Source organism: Sciurus carolinensis, chromosome 2 (genome assembly GCF_902686445.1).
Source record: "Sciurus carolinensis chromosome 2, mSciCar1.2, whole genome shotgun sequence".
Lineage (NCBI taxonomy): Eukaryota > Metazoa > Chordata > Mammalia > Rodentia > Sciuridae > Sciurus > Sciurus carolinensis.
In genome coordinates, this window is record NC_062214.1 from 189,819,153 (window position 1) to 189,837,222 (window position 18,070).

Here is an 18,070-nt window from a genome sequence, read left to right on the forward strand (position 1 = left end):
GGGACAGTAATCGTAATGACGGCTGCCTTCCTCTGTGCGCCTCTGTGCAAAGGTGCTTCTCAGTACTGGCAACGCACAGATCCCAGGCGGTGCTGGAGACACTACTGAGAAGGGGCCTCCGGCTCCAGTGGAATCTCCACGACGCCTGTCACGTCCTTGATGCCCAGGATGCAGGCCCTTCCCGGAGTCCCTGCCCTCAACTGACCACTCTGGGATGTAGGCCCAGGTGGGGAGAGACCTCTTCCCCAACTTCAGGCATGGAGGGCCCTTTCCGAGTCACTAACTCTGAAGCCGTGGGGAACCCAGGAGGGGACAGAGGAGCCCAGCCAGGCCCCAACTGTGGGTAGACAATCTGGGTCGGGGTCCCCCCAAGTGTGACCAGAGGGTCTGAACTGAAGGTCCCGGTTCAACCCCAGCCCACCCCTGTGTGCTGGTATCTGAGTGTCGCTCTCCACCTCTGACCCGTCTCCTCCTCACCCACCACCAGGATGACAGTGTCACCCATCTCTGTTCTCTCAACCTTCCCACGTCCCTGCTGGTGGGGTCCGTCCAAGGAGAGCTGCTTTCCCAACAGGTGCTGGAAGGATGGCTGCCTCGGTGAGGCTTCCCTGGTGGTGAGGCTAGGGGGGCGAATGGGGCCACCAACAGTTCCTGCTCCCTCCCTCTGGGGGTGGGTGAGCAGGGCGGGCTGTGCCATCTGGCCCCTCTGCTTGGTGGGGCAGGGCAGACCATGGGACCATGCAGGGGGCTGTGGGGCACTGACGACTGGAATGGGCACAGGAATGGGCACGCTGGGAGGCGGACCCTAGCTGCAGCCAGCCAGTTCCTGCTCCCTACGATTCCCATGAGCACTTGCCAATTTGGGGTGACCAGCTTCTTCCACTTGTCTGGGACCTTTCAGGTTTTATCCCTGAACATCGACCTCAGGGTATTAAGACAAAAAAGAGAGAGAAGACACACATGGTCCCACCCAGCCCTGGGCTGGAGCAGGACCTCTGCCCTGGCCCGCCCTCTCCTTTCTGCGTTGTACCCAGGGGCAAGTGTGTACTACAAATGACAGCGGACAGTCATCTTTATAAGTATATTTTTAATGAAAATAAAAAAGTCATGGTGCTTCCTTCCTCATAAGCAGCATATAGTACACCCCCCAAGGCTGCTGGTCCCTCCTCCTGTACAGAAGTCTCAGCATGAAATTGACATTATGGCTTGTTGGTGGACAAGATGGCATCAACCTGCGCGTGTCCATTGAGACAGAACCCTGAGGGACAAGTCCTCTCTCCTGCACACACGGCACATTGCTAAAAAGGCAGATTTCAGGATATTTACATTCATGCATTGCGGGTCTCACGCTACCTGGGCTGTTTAAATCATACTTTGTACAGATGCTGAGAGTACAGTGATTTTGTATATATATATATATATTTATATATGTATAGATATCTCTTTAAATATATATAACTATATATAACATATATGTCTATATTTTTACACCTATTAGCCTTTCTTCCAAAGCTTCCTTTAGAAGCCTCTTAGGAACACCTGATGACTCCGGCGGATCCTAAATGCTATTGGGTTCTAAAGTTGGGCTCCCGGATGAGACTGGACAGCTGAACGCATCTGACAAACTGCACAGGGTTGGGCATCTCGTTCTTGGCCTTGGAGCTCGGCTTCCCCTGAGAAGGGCCTGTGTTGAGCGCAGCAGATTCATTTTGAATATAAACATTCTAGGCTCATGCGCCCTTTTGTTTGCTTCAGCCTTGTGAACTAAGTTTCCGGTGGGCCTGTCCCTCTGCACCATGTGTCCTCTGAGTGGCCAGCCCTGGGTTGGGGGCTGTTCTCCAGTGAACCCTTTTTGAAAACAGGGTTCCTCCCTTGGCTCTTCCTACCTGGGAAGGAAGGGATCTCCCAAGCTCAGCTGAGGGTGCTTGTATGTACACTGGAGCCCTGGATGTCTCAGAGGCCAAGTGCAGTGGACAGCTCAGCCATGGTTCCTACAGGCCAATGGTCAAATCTGGGCTAGGGCTAAGCCAAAGTTGGACAGTGGGACCTGGTGGGCGTGGAAAGCTGGGCCATGCCCAACCTCCCTGGGCTGACCACATTCCAGGACCCCTCAGCCACAGGTCTCCTTGCAGCCAAAGGTGCCTCTGATGGCTCTGGAGCTTCTGACTAGCCAAGGCCAGATGGCATGTGTTTAGGGGCCCACCTGCACAGGTATCTACTTTGGGCACCAGCAGCTTGCACGCAGCAGGAAGTGCAGGCCATGGGGATGCGCTCTGGGAGATCTGCTGGGTTTCCCACCTCCCCTATCCCTATTCCTCTGGTCTGCTTGTCACCAGGTACTGCATCCCCAGAGCACTGGGCAGGGGCAGACATGATGGTGGCCGTGGGTGGTCCTGTGCCAAAGTCAAGGTGTGCTGGGGAGGTGAAATCTAGGTCCAAACCCAAGCCAAGTCCTCAAGCAGAAGAAAAGGGAAGGAAGACATAGCCCCCATGCGAGGGCATGCCCACGGCCTGTGCCCACGGGCCTGGGGCAGGACAGTGGCACACAGCTCCAGGGACACATGGCCTCCAGGATAATGGACGTTTCAGCCCAAATGGGGGCTGGTTTTCATGGCTGTCAGTCTTACCTGGATTTGAAAGTCTCACCTGTAGCCCAAACACCGGCCAGAGAAGCTCAGTGGTGGCTTAGGTGGCAAAGTAGGTCCAACCAGTTCAGTCCCTACAAGGCCAGAGGGTGCAGCCATTGAACATGACCAGCGGCTTCTGAGCAAGTGTGTGGGGGTGATGAGGGTGGCCACGGGGTCACGCGTGTTCTCCCAACTTGTTCTCCTAACAAGGTCTCCAAGGGTGTAGTGATGCACCCCACGGGGCAGGCGGCCACCTTGGAGCAGTCAGTGGACTAGGGGTCCCTGTGCCTGGAGGCTCCCTCCCTTCCCTCCCCTTTCTTCCCAGACTCTCTCAGAGGACTGGACCTCAGAACAGACATTTGCAGGGAGAAACTGGAAAGAAAAACACCTTTTTCCGGGGACTCTCAGGAGAGGCTCTGGGTACCACGGTCAGGCCTCAGGGAACTCTGAAGCACCCAGAGGATCTGGCACATGTGGCACATGAGGCAAGGCCTGGCTCATACAGGGGCTCGGGTCCTGGGAGGCCCTGTGGGGGGCTGGGAACTGGTGCAGGGGCTTGCGCCTTGCCTGGCCTCGGCTCCTGTGACTCATCACCTGCTCCCAGGGGATCTGCAGGTGGGGCCCACCACCCCACGGCAGCAGGCAGGAGCCCAGGACCCAGGCATGGCTGGGGACAGAGGGTGGAGGCAGGCCCGGAAGACTGAAGACAATCCAGGAGGGCTGAGGACAGATGTGTGGGAAGCACCTTTGAAAGGGGATGTTTGTCTCATGGCTGTGTCGATGGCTTCTGTTGGGATGTTCACAGAGACGCAGGTGGGCTTCCCAGAAGAGGAGGGGCTCGGGGGCCAGGAGTGGATCTTGGATCATCTCTCTTTTGGCTAAAGTGGTGGCACCTCACCAACCCAGTAGGCAGACAGATCAACTGCCTTCAGTGGAGTGCATGCTTCAGGTAGTAGCTGGGGGACAGTCAGGGGACCAAACAGAAGAGGAGGAGTGGAAGCCGCAGGTGTGACACTGCCCAGGCGCTGCTTGCAGGGGGCCAGGCTCTGCCTGACACCCACGGTGCTGCCCCTGCCTGTGGGCTGGCCAGGGGGTGGCCAGGGGAGGGGGTGCTTTCTCCTTTAGAGGGCTCCAGGCCTGCAAGACAGTGAGGTCCTGGGCAAGCCTGGGGTCAGCTTGTGTCCACTTGCCTTCCCATGTCCACTAGTACCACCAAGGTGTCCCTCCGGCCAGCGGGTGTGGCCCCGGACAGGCTCACACCACAGCACTGTTCGCATCCACCCCTTTGCTGCTGGGCGAGGCGCTCATGGGATACTCGGCCACGCTGGTGCCCTTCCCATCCTTCCTCAGTGGTTTCCTAGAACCGGGGAGGGGAGGCGGGGACATCGTTAGTCACCAGTGCCTGTGGGCAAACCTTCTGGCATTGCCCATTCTGTGAAAGTCCTGGAATAAAGCCGTCTGCTCTAGGTTAGCATCCTTAATCTGCTGGCCTTTCCGGGTCCATCAGAAGCAGGATGATTAACTAGAGTGACAATATAATTTAGCATACAAACTAGGAGATGAAAACATTGCTAAGGAAGCAGGCCTGAATTGGGACTGTTCTAGACAAACCAGAACATGCAGTCAGCCTGGTATGACCAAGCGTTGCGTGACCTCTTGGATTATGAGCAGATGGTCATGAACATGGACACAGACAGTTCATATAAGAGCGGCACTAATGGGCAGCTTTACCCTCTTGCTTGTGTGGCCGAATGGAAAATGTGATAAAGGGGATGGTGGTGGTGTTAGTGACAGTGGTGATGGTGGTGGTGGTGGTGATGGTGATGGTGGTGATGGTGATGGTGGTGGTGATGATGGTGGTGGTTGGTGGTGTGGAGGAGGTGATGGTGGTGGTTGGTGGTGTGGAGGTGGTGGCGGTGGTGATGGTGGTGGTGGTGGTTGGTGGTGTGGAGGTGATGGTGGTGGTGACGGTGGAGGTGGAGGTGGTGGTGGTGATGGTGGTGGTTGGTGGTGTGGAGGTGATGGTGGTGGTGGTGGTGATGGTGGAGGTGATGGTGGTGGTGGTGGCGATGGTTGTGGCAGGATAATGGCAATGGTGGTGATGGTGGTTGTTGGCAGTGGTGGTGACAGTGATGGTGGTGGTGATGCTTGGACCCAGGGCGGTAGTGACAGAGTTATATGGATGATGATGATGGATACCCAAATTAAATTATTACACACCATGCTTCTTGAATCCTTCACCCTGAACCATCTGTTGCTCATTCCAGAGGACACTGAACCCCAAGGACCACTATCCTATCTGCATGGGGATCAGGGCTGCTGGAGGAGGCTCTGAGCAGGCCCTTGCTCACTGGGTGAGCTTCTGAAATCTCAGTGCTACTGCCTGGCCTGGCTCTGCCCCCTCCCTGAGTGACTACGCTCCCCTGGTCTGGGCTGTACTTTATGTGTCTCAGCTCCATGCCACAGTACTGCTGTCTCTTGGGTGGACCTGATCCCATCAGGCTCCTCCTGGATCCCCAGGGTTAAGCCTGAACTGGTGCTTGCCAAGTGGCCACCATGAAAAGCTCAGGAATGGATTGTTTCTGCCTTCTTGAGTGTCTCCAAAGCCTCCCAAAGGCCACACAAGCAGGGCTGGCACTTGGTGACTGGCTCCACACCTGGGATGAAGCCTGTCTGAATGAGCTCGGGAGGGAGGTCTGCGAGGAGATGGTCCGAGCGGCCTGGGTGGGATCATCGGGCCTCGGAGAAGACACGCGAGCCCCACTCTGCTCACAGCTCCCTTCTTTCTCGTGGGGGAAGATGCTCACGAAACCAGGGAGGAACGGGATGCCCGTTCTCTGAGCAGTGAAGCCTGGCTCGGGGCCTTCTTCTAGAAAGGGAAGGTGACACCACACTTCCTGCCACACTTTGGGCAGAGCGCTCTTGTCAGACATGTCCTTGTCCCTCCTCACAGTCCCCTGAAGAAGCAAGGCTGGAGTTAAGAGTCACTTCATGGGAAACTGAGGCTTAGGGAGGGCTTCGACCTGCTGGCGACGCTGGCCCACCAGCCTGCCCGTGCATCCTGGCCCAGACACCTGCCCAGTGTTAGGTCAGCTTTCCCCTTGGAATGGGCTCGAGTTCCCGTGGTCACGGGAGGGCCTCCCTCCACCCTCCCAGGCAGACTTCCAAAGCCCCTGCAGCGTCCTCCCGTCTGCCTCTTTCAGCCCTGACCCAGGACGTCTCTCGTCATGGGGTCCTAGAACCCCGTCTGTGGAGAGGCTCACAGACACTTGCATGTGGTGAGGGAGAGGGTGGCATCCAGGGCTCTCCTGAGAGGTGGATGTGGCATGTTCCCCTCCTGCCCCGGCAGCTAAGTCCCCAACCATTGTGCTCCCTGGGCTGTGGTCCAAAGTTGCTCCCAAAGCCTCTGGGCTTCAGTGGCACCCGGGCAAGCTGGAGTTTTACGAAGAGCAGAATAGTGACATTGCTGCAGCGCTAAGAGGCAGATGTCACAGCTCAGTGAACCCTGACTCCACCACTCTGGCTCTGTAACCTTGGGCAAGCCGAGCAACCTCTCTGTGCCTCAGTTTCGTCATCTATAAAATGAGCACAGTAATGGGTCCATTTCATAGGCTGGGGAGGATTAATTGTGTTAGTGCATGTCAACCCCCGGATGAGCACCTGGCAAACAGTAAGTGCTCCATAAGTGCTTGTTAACATTTAGCACTGCTGATGGCAGGTGCCCGCAGGGGCTGCTCCACTGACTGGCAGTGGTCAGCACCCTCCAGTCTGCACAGAGTGCCTACCTAACAGGTGTCCCAGAGGGTCCGGAAGGGCTACAGGGTGATGCTAGGACCCAGCCTGGATCTGGGCAAACCAAGGAGAAGCATGTCCACCCCAGTCCAGACAGAGATGGGCACGGAGGGCTCCCTAAATGGCATGGTTCCTAAAACCAAGAGAAAGGTAGGTGAGCTTTTCCTTGGTCATGTGAGGACATGCCCAGGAGGCTGGGCCCTCCCACGTGACACCTCTCGTGTCTCTGGGTGTGGGGAGCAGCAGACCTCTGTGTCCTCTGCTCAGACTGCTGTGCCGACAGCCCTGGATGCACAGGCCCACCGGCCACCACCTCCGCAGAAACTGTGCCTGTCCTGGGCAGGAAGTGCCAGGACCCAGGCAGCACCCGGGCCGACAGCCGTGCCTCCACGCACAGCCGCTGCTCAGCTGCAGAAGCCACAGGTGGACGCAGCCTGGGGCAGCTGAGAGGGAGGGCCCCCTGCTCCCACCCACCCCAGGGTCTGCTTTCAACAAAGGGAAGGTTACAGGCCCCAGACTCTCCCCACCACAGGCATCCGCCCACCCCCTGCGCAGCTCAGCATGCGCACAGCCCGCAGAGGTCGGCCATGAGATGGGACTCCTCCGTGACTACAGTCTTCCCTGACTCTGGGTCAAGAAGTCACCAAGCTATCCCTGTGAGAAGCAGCAGCCCCATTTCCAGGCCTGGGCACCTCCCTGCCGTGTCCCAGGCAAAGGTGAGCCAAGCTGAGCACCTGCACACTCGGGTGGGGCCAAGGGTCTTGACCAGCTCCTGGCTTCTTCACATAACCCCTTCTGCTGAGCAGCTTCCCCTGGGAGCCACATGCCCAGAGGGGACACGGAGGGTGGGGCCAACTGGGGATGGTCCTCTCACAGGCTGCACGCTGCCTACCCCCTGAGCACCCCTGAGCACCACTCTGTGGCCTCATTCAGGGCGACACCCTTCCCAGCTCAGATGCCGCAGAAGGGACCAAAGGGCCACTTACGGAGCCCTGACGGAGGATCTCCACACTAGCTTGGTTCAGTGGCCGTCCTTCGAGCCCCTGAGATGCCAACATGACCGAGGGGGTGAAGGTCCTTTGCTGGATGATCAGTCTCTGGGCAGGAGTGGCCCCAATGGCACCTGTCTCACTGGGGGTCTGGGAACCTGCTTCTCTGAGGCTCCAAGAACAAGGCCCAGTCCCTGACCTTGACCCAGTGGGTCTGGAGAGATGGCTTCAGAAAGGGATGAACTTCCCCATGACAAAAGAGAAGGGCCCCAAGAAGCAGAACTGTGGGTCTCCGTCAGCCAGCACTGGGTGCAAATGAGTCCACACAGGCACCTCCGCCCGAGGCAGCCTGACACCCCAGCCCCGCCCGTCTTGGCCTGAGCTCTTCCTGGACAGAGGACATGGTGATGGTGGTGGGAGACATGGTGGCATCCGGACTCAAAAGAGGCCCTTGTGTTGACCAGGGAGAAGCCAAACCCCTGAGAGCCCAGGACGGCCATGAGGCCCAGGGGAGGTGCTGGCCTCGGGGTCACAAGATTGAGTCTGGATTCTGCAGCTAAGTGCGGGAGCAGCCAGAAGACCCAGCACTGCGAACGGCTTCAGCAGCTGAGGCTGCGCACCGAGGCTCAGTGCCTGGTCAGCAGAGGCCCTTCCAGGGCGTACGCCAACGTGGCCTTACTCAGCGGGAGACGTGGTGATCTGGACTCCCAGCTGCAGGCAGCACCGGGGGCGTGGGGGGTGTTACAGGTGCACGCACAGGCGGCGGGGAGACGTGACCAGTGGACACAGCGGTCAAGCCCCAGCCACTGCATCAGGTTCCCGCCTGTCTTAAAGCCCCAGGGATCCCAGAGGCACTCCAGGTGCACTTCCTCCTCCTGAAGTTCATGGGGACCCGAGAGAGGACAAAGAATTTCCACCCTGTCCTGAATTCCTGGGCCTCCCTGTGGGTTTCGGGCCAGCCTGCCTCTTGTCCCCTGCTCCTCCCTTTCAGCTCCAGGCCTGAGAGGGGATGGCAGTGGAGATGGGCTGGCCCTGGCCAGTGGGTGTGCTCTGTGGGGTGAACGAGGAGGTGGCAGATGGCGGGGCCCTCCGTGGTGGGGCCCGAGGTGTCACGCACAGGGGGCAGGGAGGCTGTGCCACTCTGAGGTGGAGGGGGCTGCTGTGTCACCAAGCTGGAGTATGGAGAAGGCAGACGGAGGACTCAGGGAAGGGCAGAGATGGCGGAGGCACAGGAGACCGAGCTGGTGCCGGGGTGGAGCCTGGCATCGACCCCCGCTCGTGCTCTTTACTCCAAACAGATTCTACTTCGCTCACCCGGGCAGAAGGGAAAAAATGAGTTTGCTGGAATTCTAAATGGCATTTGTCAAATTAAAAGGTGGAATCTGGCAAGCATGTAAACAGGCCTCCATTCAAGCCACAGAAATAGTCACCAAGTGGCTCCTGGTGCGGGCACCACGCCAGGCGCGGTGGGGAGGGTGAGCGAGAAGAGTGGGAACCCCAGCTTTGCCTCCACCTGCAGCACAAGGCGGAACCAGGAACCCAGAGGCGCAGCGGAGCCGGGCAGACAGGCATCCAGCACTTTCTTTGCAAAACAACGGTCGGCTCATGACCTCTCCAAGGCTTGCTGTGGCTCAGACCCCAGGGGAACTTGTCCCCACCCCTGTCTGACATCGCAGCTGCCCAGGTAAGTGTGTCCGCTCTGCAGGAAGGAAGAGCAAACCCTTCTCTAGGCCACCCCAGAGCTCCAAAAGGAACATAAATTCTGGAAAAAAAAAAAAAAAAAAAAAAACGAAAACAAAACTACTTCCACTGATGAACCTTCTATTGAGTCTATGTTTGAGGCTGATCTTAAAATAAGTTCATGAAGGAATAAAGCTGAAGAAATGAAGCCCTGGCACGTGGTGAGGGAGAGCTGAGTGTGGAGAGTTCCAGACAGAAGCCTCAGTAGGACCACTGGGCCTCGGACGCTGCTGGGGGGATCATAGTCACAGGCCCAGAGAGCCACGCCACCTGCGAGGGGAAGGGAGTCTCCAAGAGGAAACTGGTACCCACAGCCTGAGCAGAGAGAGGAAACCCAGGAAGGGAATCGACCGTGGTACATGGCAGGCTCGGGTCACCACTGAGGAGCCCGAACCCACACTGGGATGCCACAGGCGGAGGTGGATGAGAGGAAGCGTCTTGAAAGTCGTGGGTGAAGGGTGCTGACCCTTGTATCTTCCGTAGAGGAAAGTTAGTAGATGGGACATTCTAAATGCTGTGCATGTATTACTCTGACAAAAATAAAAACAGAATTAAAAGGTGGCGCAAAGCCCTAACCACACTTTTGAATCATAAGCTCTTTAAAAAAATATGCATGACACGCCTGACTCTTGGTGTGGTGGAAACAGCCCGTCTGCAGTCCCCTCCTCTCCCCATTACCTTCCCTTCGAAGCACTTAAAGTCTTTTAAACCACTCGCTGATTAATTTGTTGGTGTGTGTGCTTAATCCACCTGTCTCACTAGCAGGAGGAGGACAGGGACTCAATCCTGTTCTCTTCTGCATCCCTGGAACCTACTCTAGTCCCTGGCATACAGAAGATGCTCAGTAAATACCCGTGGACCAACACCGACTGTCTCAACAGCCCTGTGCCAGGCAAGGGCTTTTCCAAGTCACCAAGAAAGAGACTGGAGCATTCAAAAGTGCTCATTCTACTGAAGTGGCTCAACGACAGATGAGCGCCAATCTAGTTATCACTGGAGGGCTCGGCCCCATGCTCCCCAGCCCCGCCCCAGAGTGCACACCTGTGAATTGTCCACAATCCAGCCTGAACATGAGGCAGAAATGGCTGTCGAGAGGTTTAATGGCAAATGCACAGCAGCAGCCAGGACCAGGACCCTGAGGCCTCCAGGCAAGGCCTCTGCCCGTCCCTGGGATGTGGGTGCCTCTGTGCAGAAACATGGTGTTTGGGGGTCATTGCTCCTCAACATGGGGGCTTTCATGGAAGCAAAGGGTGCAACGGCCACCCCAGGAGGGCAGCTCCCTGCGGAGTGTTCCCAGGCCAGTGGGACTCCCTCCCCTGCAGGGATCTGGGGCCTGGTCTTCCTGCTGGGGCAGTGGGCACCCTGGGATTTTATCTTGGTGACTTGATGGCTCGCCCTTGTTTGAGTTTCCTCTCCCACGTGTACTAAGAGACTGTGGTTGTCTGGACTCTCAGAGGCTCAGTCTTCCCTCAGGCCTCTCCCCCGGCCCTGGAAGATGAGGTTTCTGGAAAGGCTGATCAGACTCCACCTCCTGCCAAGACCAGTCCCCTGAAGGCCTGGTGACTGTCTTGGTCCCAGATGCTCAATCCGACCTCTCCCCAGTGGCCTCTTTCCTACCCTAGCCGATTCTAGAACCATCCTCCAGCCACCTGGTTCTGGAAGGTCTGGTTGGGTCCGTCCACAAAGATGGCTTGGAAACCCTCCCCTGGGACTGGAGGCTGCGAGAGCTTAAAAAAAGTGGGGCTTATCACTGACTTTTCCTTTTGCAGTGACATGGGCTGCTTTGTTTCTGAGCGAAAAGGCATGTTTCAGATGAATTATTGACCAAAAAGAAATGGCCAAGAGCAGGACATCCTCCAGGTGCTCTGGGGAGAGCAGACCGGCCTGGCTGGCACAGGCTCTCCTTCAGGCCGCCAGCTCAGGCGCCCCAGGAACCTGGCAGGCCTGCGGCTCCTTCCCCACCTGCGGCGTGCCCAGCCCCCTCCTGACACGCTCGGTGGATTAGGAACATCTCAAAGGCAGAGGCTGACATTCCCCTGTGTCCCAGTCTTGCCCAAGGGGTGGAAGGGCGTCATGGTGCTGGGATGGAAAAGGGCCTGGGCTGTCTCCCGGTGCCCCAGCTGCCCACCCACTCTCCCTGCCCTGCGCACAGGAGGGTGATCTGCCTGACCGCCTCGCTCTGTGCCCACGGGAGACCTGAGAGGCGTGGAGAAGCTGGGGTCGAGTCCTCCCGCTTCCTCTGTGTCTCCACCAACTCCAAGGTGGGTCGTCCCTCCCTGGACGCTAAGTCTCCAGCTCTCGCCAGGTCCCCATGGCACCGTTTCCGCCCCCTTGACTATTGTCCTAGCGGCGCTTGGTGCCTCACGGTGCCCCTGAGAGCATGCTTCTTCAGCCCCATTGCGCCCTGGACCACCGTGTCCCCAGAGGGAGCGGTCCCTCTATGCTCCTCCCTCGGTGATCCCCCCTGGAAAGCCCAGCTCAGCTAGGGCAGGGCGACACTGCCGTGATGAGATGCTAGTGTGAGTTCTGTCTGTCTGTCCTTCCGGTCCTGCAGACTCGCCTCGCCACACCCCCAGGTTCCCCTCTTTTGCACACCTGAGCAGGAGCGGACAGAACATCCCGTCCAGTTCTCACCCAACACAGTCAAACTGACTGGTAACCCAGTGCTATGGCCAGGGCTGGGCTCTGGGTTCAAATTCTGACTCCACTTTCCCCAGTTGTGCCAGCCGGGGCAGCTCCCAACTCCTTAGTGCCTCGGTTTCCCCATCTTTGAAATGGAGCTGACTGGGAAGCCATGAGGCAAAGAGGAACGGAGGATGAGGGTGAGGGGTGAGCCCGGTGCCCGGTGAGGATTTGACAGCAGTTATTCCCTGGGTATTTGCTGCTGTTGTTAGAGGTGGCCCTGCAGCGTGAGTGTTGGAGAAAAGGGGGTTCTGGTCCGGGAGGCCGATGCCCAGGGCAGGGCCTGTGCTGTGGGCAGTTGCCACGCTGGGTCCTGCTGCCTCTGCCCACTTGCCAGGACGCTCCCAGGCGGCTGGCCTGGCCATCCCGCAGGCTGGCCCAGGTGTTCATTTTTGGACATTCAACGTCATAATGTCAGCCTCTGCTTCTGAGTCATTGGGGTGAGGTCGCACACACCATCGGATCTAGAGAGCTACACTAAATGTTTCCGGTGTTAGGATTATTCTTCAGGTGGCCCGCGGAATTTAAAACACTTTCTTAGAAACCCGTGTCATTAACCACTCCTGTCACCCTGGGTGTTTTGCAACACGTCTGTTCTTTGGGTTGCAAGGGCCTGACACCCAGCTAGCGCTCGTCAAATGCTGGTGGAACCAAACTCCCTAAAAAAAGGGGCTTCGTGACTGAGATTCACTTTAAAATACTCCAGCGACAAGAAAGAACCAAGAAGAAAGCGGACACGTGCAGCAGATTTAGCAAAGTCTCGGTGACTGTTGGATGGCGCGAGGGCAGAGGGAAGTTCGGGGGAGGTTTCCGCTTCTTGGGTGCTTAGCAACTGCTGTAATTTAAAAAGTGCTGGGGCAGGTGGGGGAGCCTGGAGCCCAGCTGGCTCCCCCGGGGCTCAGAGCTGGGCACCTCGGCGGGACACTCACCTTTTTATGGCTTTGTAGCAAATGATGACAAGCACGGTCAGGAACACCAGGGCGGCACAGCAGACGGCAATGAGGATCACCAGCCCCGACCACCAGCTCTCCTCATCGGGGCACGAGGTAGAGTTGGGAACTGGAAGAGACAGGAGCAGCCTGAGTGTCCCTGGGTGAGTGGAAGCAGCCAGCATCAGGGGTGGGACCTCCGAGGTGACACCGGTGTGCACCTCAGGGACATCTGTCACCCTGCGGAAGGCCCTCTGACCTTTCCTGCAGTCCCCGCCCCCACCCTGAGGCGGGTGACGTCATGGCTGGCTCCCAGCCAGCCGCCTCCCCCGGTGCCTCTATCCGGGCCCTGGTGCGCAGAGCAGGGGTTAAGTGCCGCGCCCTGGCCATCCATCCTCGCTTGGCATGAGCTAACTGACAGCCAGGTCAGGTTTAATTTCCCATGAAAAATAACAGAACATCTCATTCTCTCAGTTGAGGCATTAAATCCGGTTCCGCTTCAGGTGGGGGTGGGGAGCTGGGCTCACAGGGGACTCTAGGGGAGGAAAGAGAGGAAAGGAGGCCATCAAGGTCAGTTTCTTAAGCAAATTCTTGCAAGAGGCTGGCTCTCTTTAGTCATGGATCTGGCCCAGGGGTAGACACCTGCTGTCATCGGTATGGGCGTGGCCAGAATGTGGGAAAGTGTCATTGACAAAGCACCTGGCACTGGGTGCCACAAGGTCCCCTCATTGTTATCCGATCCATGAAGTCTTTGGGGTGGACCTGCCGTCCCCCTCCTCCACAGGGGCTGAAGCACAGGTGTCAAGGGGCAGGCTCAGGTCCCTCTGGGAAAAGCAAAGACATCCCAGAGCCTCATGGGAAAGGTCCTGGAAAGACGAGACACAACTCAAAAAGTTGTGCTGGGAACTGCAAAAGGGCTGGGGTGGGGGGAGGGGAGAAGGGGGGAGGTGAAGGACAGACAGACAGGGCCAACTTTGGGCAGATCTTCAAGACACATGAATATACACAGAGGAATCGTATGTGCGCCTATGCCCAGCCTCTGTCCACTCAGGAATAGGTGTCTTGAGGACAGCCACTGCACTAGGGGGACAAGTGGGGACCCTCCTAAGGACAAGCAGACGGTCTTGTCCTTCTGATCCAGGGATAAGCTCCACCTGACAGCTTTGACGAAGGCGCCCACCTGCAGAGGCCATACCCTATCACAACACCCTGGAAAGTACCTCTTTCTAGCCTGTCCCCACCCTGAGGGCAATGGTTATTCTGATTTCTAAAATCCTAGATTAGATTTGCTTGTTCCCGACATTCACATGAACAGAATACACCATGGTTTATCTTCTTCCTTTATCCAGCATAAGTTCGAGATTCATCTGTGCGGTTGCACATTTGAGTATCCCTTCCTTTTTATGGCTGAGTAGTATGCTGCCTCGTGTTTGCCCATTCACCTGTTGATGGGCACCTAGGCTATTCCCAGGTTTCTGAATGCTCTGAAAAGAAGCTGCTGAGACATGTGTCTGCGAGCCTGTGCATAGACACGTTTTCATATTTCCCTTGGATAAATGGGAGGGTGGGGTTGCCTGTGGTCTGTGCGAGATCAGCATTACAAGAACTGCCAAGTTGCTCCTCCCAAATGCTCCCACTTCTGCACCTTCCTGTGCAGAGCCATGAAAGATGCAGAGAAGAAGGAGAGGAGGGAGTGGAGACCCAGTGGTTACTGAATTAACAGCAGCTGGGCTAAGAGATCCAGGAAGCTATTATGCACTCCCTAGGGCGTTGGTGCTAAGACCCCATTAGCAAATGCAGGGTCCCCATGGCCCGGACAAGGATGCCCCTGGGCTGCCCCAGGCACGGCAGGATCGGGCCAACACTGAAAAGGTATAGAATCCAAAATCAGAATAAACTCTAAAATGAGGGGAAGGAGGGCCAAAAGAATTCCCACTTTCCCCTTGAGGAACTTGCTCAATGTCTTTTTTGTGTGAAATAGCAAACCCCAAATCCTTCCTCCCAATTCCTCAGCTGAGGTGTCCCTGAGTGGGTCAAGTCTTCTCAGGGTGACTAGGTGCAGATCTGGCACCCTTATCTAGGCTGCAGTGGCTAACTGCTAAGGAGGCAGTTCCGGTTTCTGTGCCTCTATCTCAGGCTGTGACACCTCTGAGCAAGTCCCAGGCCCAGTCCTACCCACTGGTGGCCCAAGAAGTTTCCCCCACAGTCTATGGCTAGAGAGAAATGGCCAGGGGCTGTGCCCCTGACCGGCAGCACTTGGAGATAGGAGAATTGTCTTTGGCGGACACAGTGAGCAATGCCAGTGGCCATGGATGCTCATGATGGTGAGCGAGGTTATTTCTACCCAAGGTAGAACTGTCCCTTGAAAAATGCCAAAAGGGCCTCTGCTGAGAAATTCCACAGCTCGCAGGTGGTAGACCTTGCTTGGCATCTGGCACTCGATTCCACAGCATCTCTTTCCCCTGCATTCTCTGTTGACAGGGGAGGAATGTCCTTTGTATGGTCACTTTTCAAAGCAGACTGATCCTGAAAGCAGCAAGCTCTGGCTGAGTGTCCCCCTCTACTATTCAGTGGATGAGCAAGTGCACCCAAGGAAACTGCTCAAGGCAAAAATGCCAACCACTGTGGAGAGACAGAGGTATTCTGTGAAGCCGAGTCAAGACCTAAGTCTTGAGTTTTGCTCCGAAGACCAGCCGTTGTGCTCCACGCTGCAGCCTTATTTATCTTGACTTGAGTCAATTAGAGAATGGACCTGGAGGAAGCTCGGGAGGTGTTATTTCAGAAATGAGAAGAGAGGTTGAGGCCCAGGATCAAGAAGCAACTTTCCCACAGGCCAGTCTGGAGACCGCCATCTTTGGGCTGCCCGTCTCACCTGCCCCTGCCTCAGCCCTCCGGCTGGATGTGGCCAGTACATCTCTCCAGAGTGACATGTAGGCTGTTGTGTTGTACTTGAGAGGACAGCGTCCTGAACGTGTTCATCCACCCATCCATCCATTCATTCGTCCACCATATGCATCCTGAGCACAGTTGGCACTCGGCACCATGCTAGGAGCCGGGGCTACGAAGATAACCAGACATAGCCTGTGCCCTCACTAGGCTGGTGCCAGCTGACCGTGGGTCATTCCCACACTGACGGAGACCTGGTCCTCTTGCTCAGGGAGCCAGCAAGCTCCAAAAGATGAGGTATGCACAAGCTGCTAACCTGCAAGGTGAGGTCACCTATGGCTGAAGAGAGGGTGGCTCAGGGCGCGGGCGATGCCTGGTGAGAGGCAGGTGGCAGGTGGGGAGGCGGAGGCGGTGGGACTGTCCAGTGCTGCCGAGCTCCTGCCTCCTCTTGTCACTCGCTGCACAAGACAGAAAGACAGGAGCTGTCCTGGCATCTCAGAGGTCTTGACACCCTCAAGGGGGCTTTGCCTGCGGTGTTCAGTAAACACTCCGGACGCCTGTGCCGACGCTGAGCAGCAACCAGAGAGGGCAATTCAGAAGGATCCAGGCTCGTTTTAAATTCATCAGAGCCACGTTCTCCTCAGTTAGGAAATGCATCGTTAAAGCTTTGGGACTTCTGGCTGGGTAAGGTGGCGCCTGCCTGTAATCCCCGCAACTTGGGAGGCTGAGGGAGGAGGATGGCAAATTTGCAGCCAGCCTGGGCAATTTAGCAAGGCCCTGTCTCAAAATAAAAAAATCAGAAGGACTGGAGTGAAGAGTGCTTTTGGGTTCCACCTCAGTGTCACACACACACACACACACACACACACACAAGGTAGCTTTGGGACTGCTGCTTCCAGCCAGATGGAGTAACAGGAATGAGATTCTCCCACCCCTGGAACAAAGCCGGCTAAAATACAGATACACGAAACAGCAGTTCTCAAAGCAGTGGACATGAGGCAACCAAAGACAGTGCCCCCCAAGAGACAAGAAAGGAAGAGTGGGTCCTGCCCTGGGCCCCACCTACCACCCAGACAGTTTCTCTACCGCGGTGAGGGAGGGGAGTCCAGGCGCAATCCAGGGAGCAAAGAAGACAGGAATCCTGTCCCCAAAAGAGGAGAGGAAGCCCAAAGCAGACAAATATGCCTCCGGAGGATGATTAGGCCTTGTGGCAAGTGCTACCAAAGAGAGGGAAGAGACGAAAGGCTCTGCAGGTGCCTGGAGAGGAAGCAGGTGCAGGAGCTTCAGATTCGCCCACCCGAACGGCGTTCAAGAAGGCTGAGCCCCAGGGACCAAGGCATTTCCGGGGCGTGGGGGTCGAAGCCACCCTGGTCCAGGGCTGCAAAGGCACTCTGAGTTCAGGCCAGCCCTCCAACGATGGCCGTCTCCTTGGGTTCCTCATGGGGTTTATGTCCATCACGTGAGACTATGCAGGCCAAGTTCCTGTGGGTCGGAGGAGCAGCAGCCATCTACCCAGTGATGTCCTGCAGGCACACCCCAGGCACCACGGTGCACAGCCCGTCATGTCTCCCCTTGTAGCAGTGGGGACACTGAGGACAGGGCCAGTGTCCTGGGACAGCACTCAAGCCAACTCAGCCCCTATCCCTGGGGAAACACAACCTGGGGAGTAGCTGGCTCCATCGGAGCCAGAGCCAGCTGCTTGCAGAAGCTGTGCACAGATGTTTGGCTGATGGGGACCCAGCGCGAGATGAGCGAGTCAAGCCACAGCGAGTGCTCTGGAAACAATCTGTTCTGTTCTGCAGAGGTCTTTAAACAGGGCTGCAGTCTGCTTCTAGAAGGGGGGCGCCACAGCCCACCATTTGTTTTAAGATCACTTTTCCATCTTGAGTTGGAGGCTCCATCAGTGGCTCAGCCCCATGGCCCTGTTGTGTGGCCACCTCAAGAGGCCAGCCCTGTGCTCATGTGGCATCCTGCTTGTTGAGTACAGCCTGAGTTTCAGGCACCGCTGGGACACAGCAGGCCTTGGGGACGTCATCAGACGTCTCTCCCAATATTCAAAGTCTTCAGTGACTCCTGCATGTCCAGGCTGCCCGAGTGGTCTCCTCTGGTCCCGGGAGCTGATTGTCTTGTGCTCAATCGGCCGTAATCTGGTCAGGTGAGGTGGCTGTCTGCCTCCCCTCCCTCTGCAGCCCGGCACTCAGCCCAGCGACAATTCAGGCCAGCATGGGCTTGTGCCTAGTCCCTGGTGCTGTGGAGAGGAGACTGTCTCCGTCTCCTGCCAAGGGCGAGTGTCCATGAACTGCTTCCCACACAGCAGACAAGTGCCACCTCTCCCAGGGGAAAATGAAGGCAGAGGCTGTGGGGGCAAAGAGTTCCCCTGGATGATGCCACCGGGCAGAGGTGACAGCAGTCACACGGCCCCACT

At 56.9% G+C, this 18,070-nt stretch overlaps 1 protein-coding gene across 4 annotated transcripts in view; it reads right to left on the reverse strand.

The window, feature by feature from the left end:
• Window positions 1–1,077: 1,077 nt before the first annotated feature.
• Window positions 1,078–18,070, reverse strand: part of Prima1 (proline rich membrane anchor 1) — a 48,501-nt gene continuing 31,508 nt past the window's right edge. For 3 of the 4 annotated variants that reach the window (XM_047542586.1, XM_047542584.1, XM_047542585.1), the window contains exons 4-5: window positions 12,760–12,889; window positions 1,078–3,984 (exon numbers count right to left, since the gene is read on the reverse strand). In XM_047542586.1, coding sequence (XP_047398542.1) covers window positions 3,882–3,984; window positions 12,760–12,889 — 233 coding nt within the window. In that variant the 3' untranslated portion in view covers window positions 1,078–3,881. Of the gene's footprint in view, window positions 3,985–6,412; window positions 6,553–12,759; window positions 12,890–18,070 lie in introns of all 4 variants that reach the window. The other variant, XR_007107359.1, reaches the window with a different exon arrangement.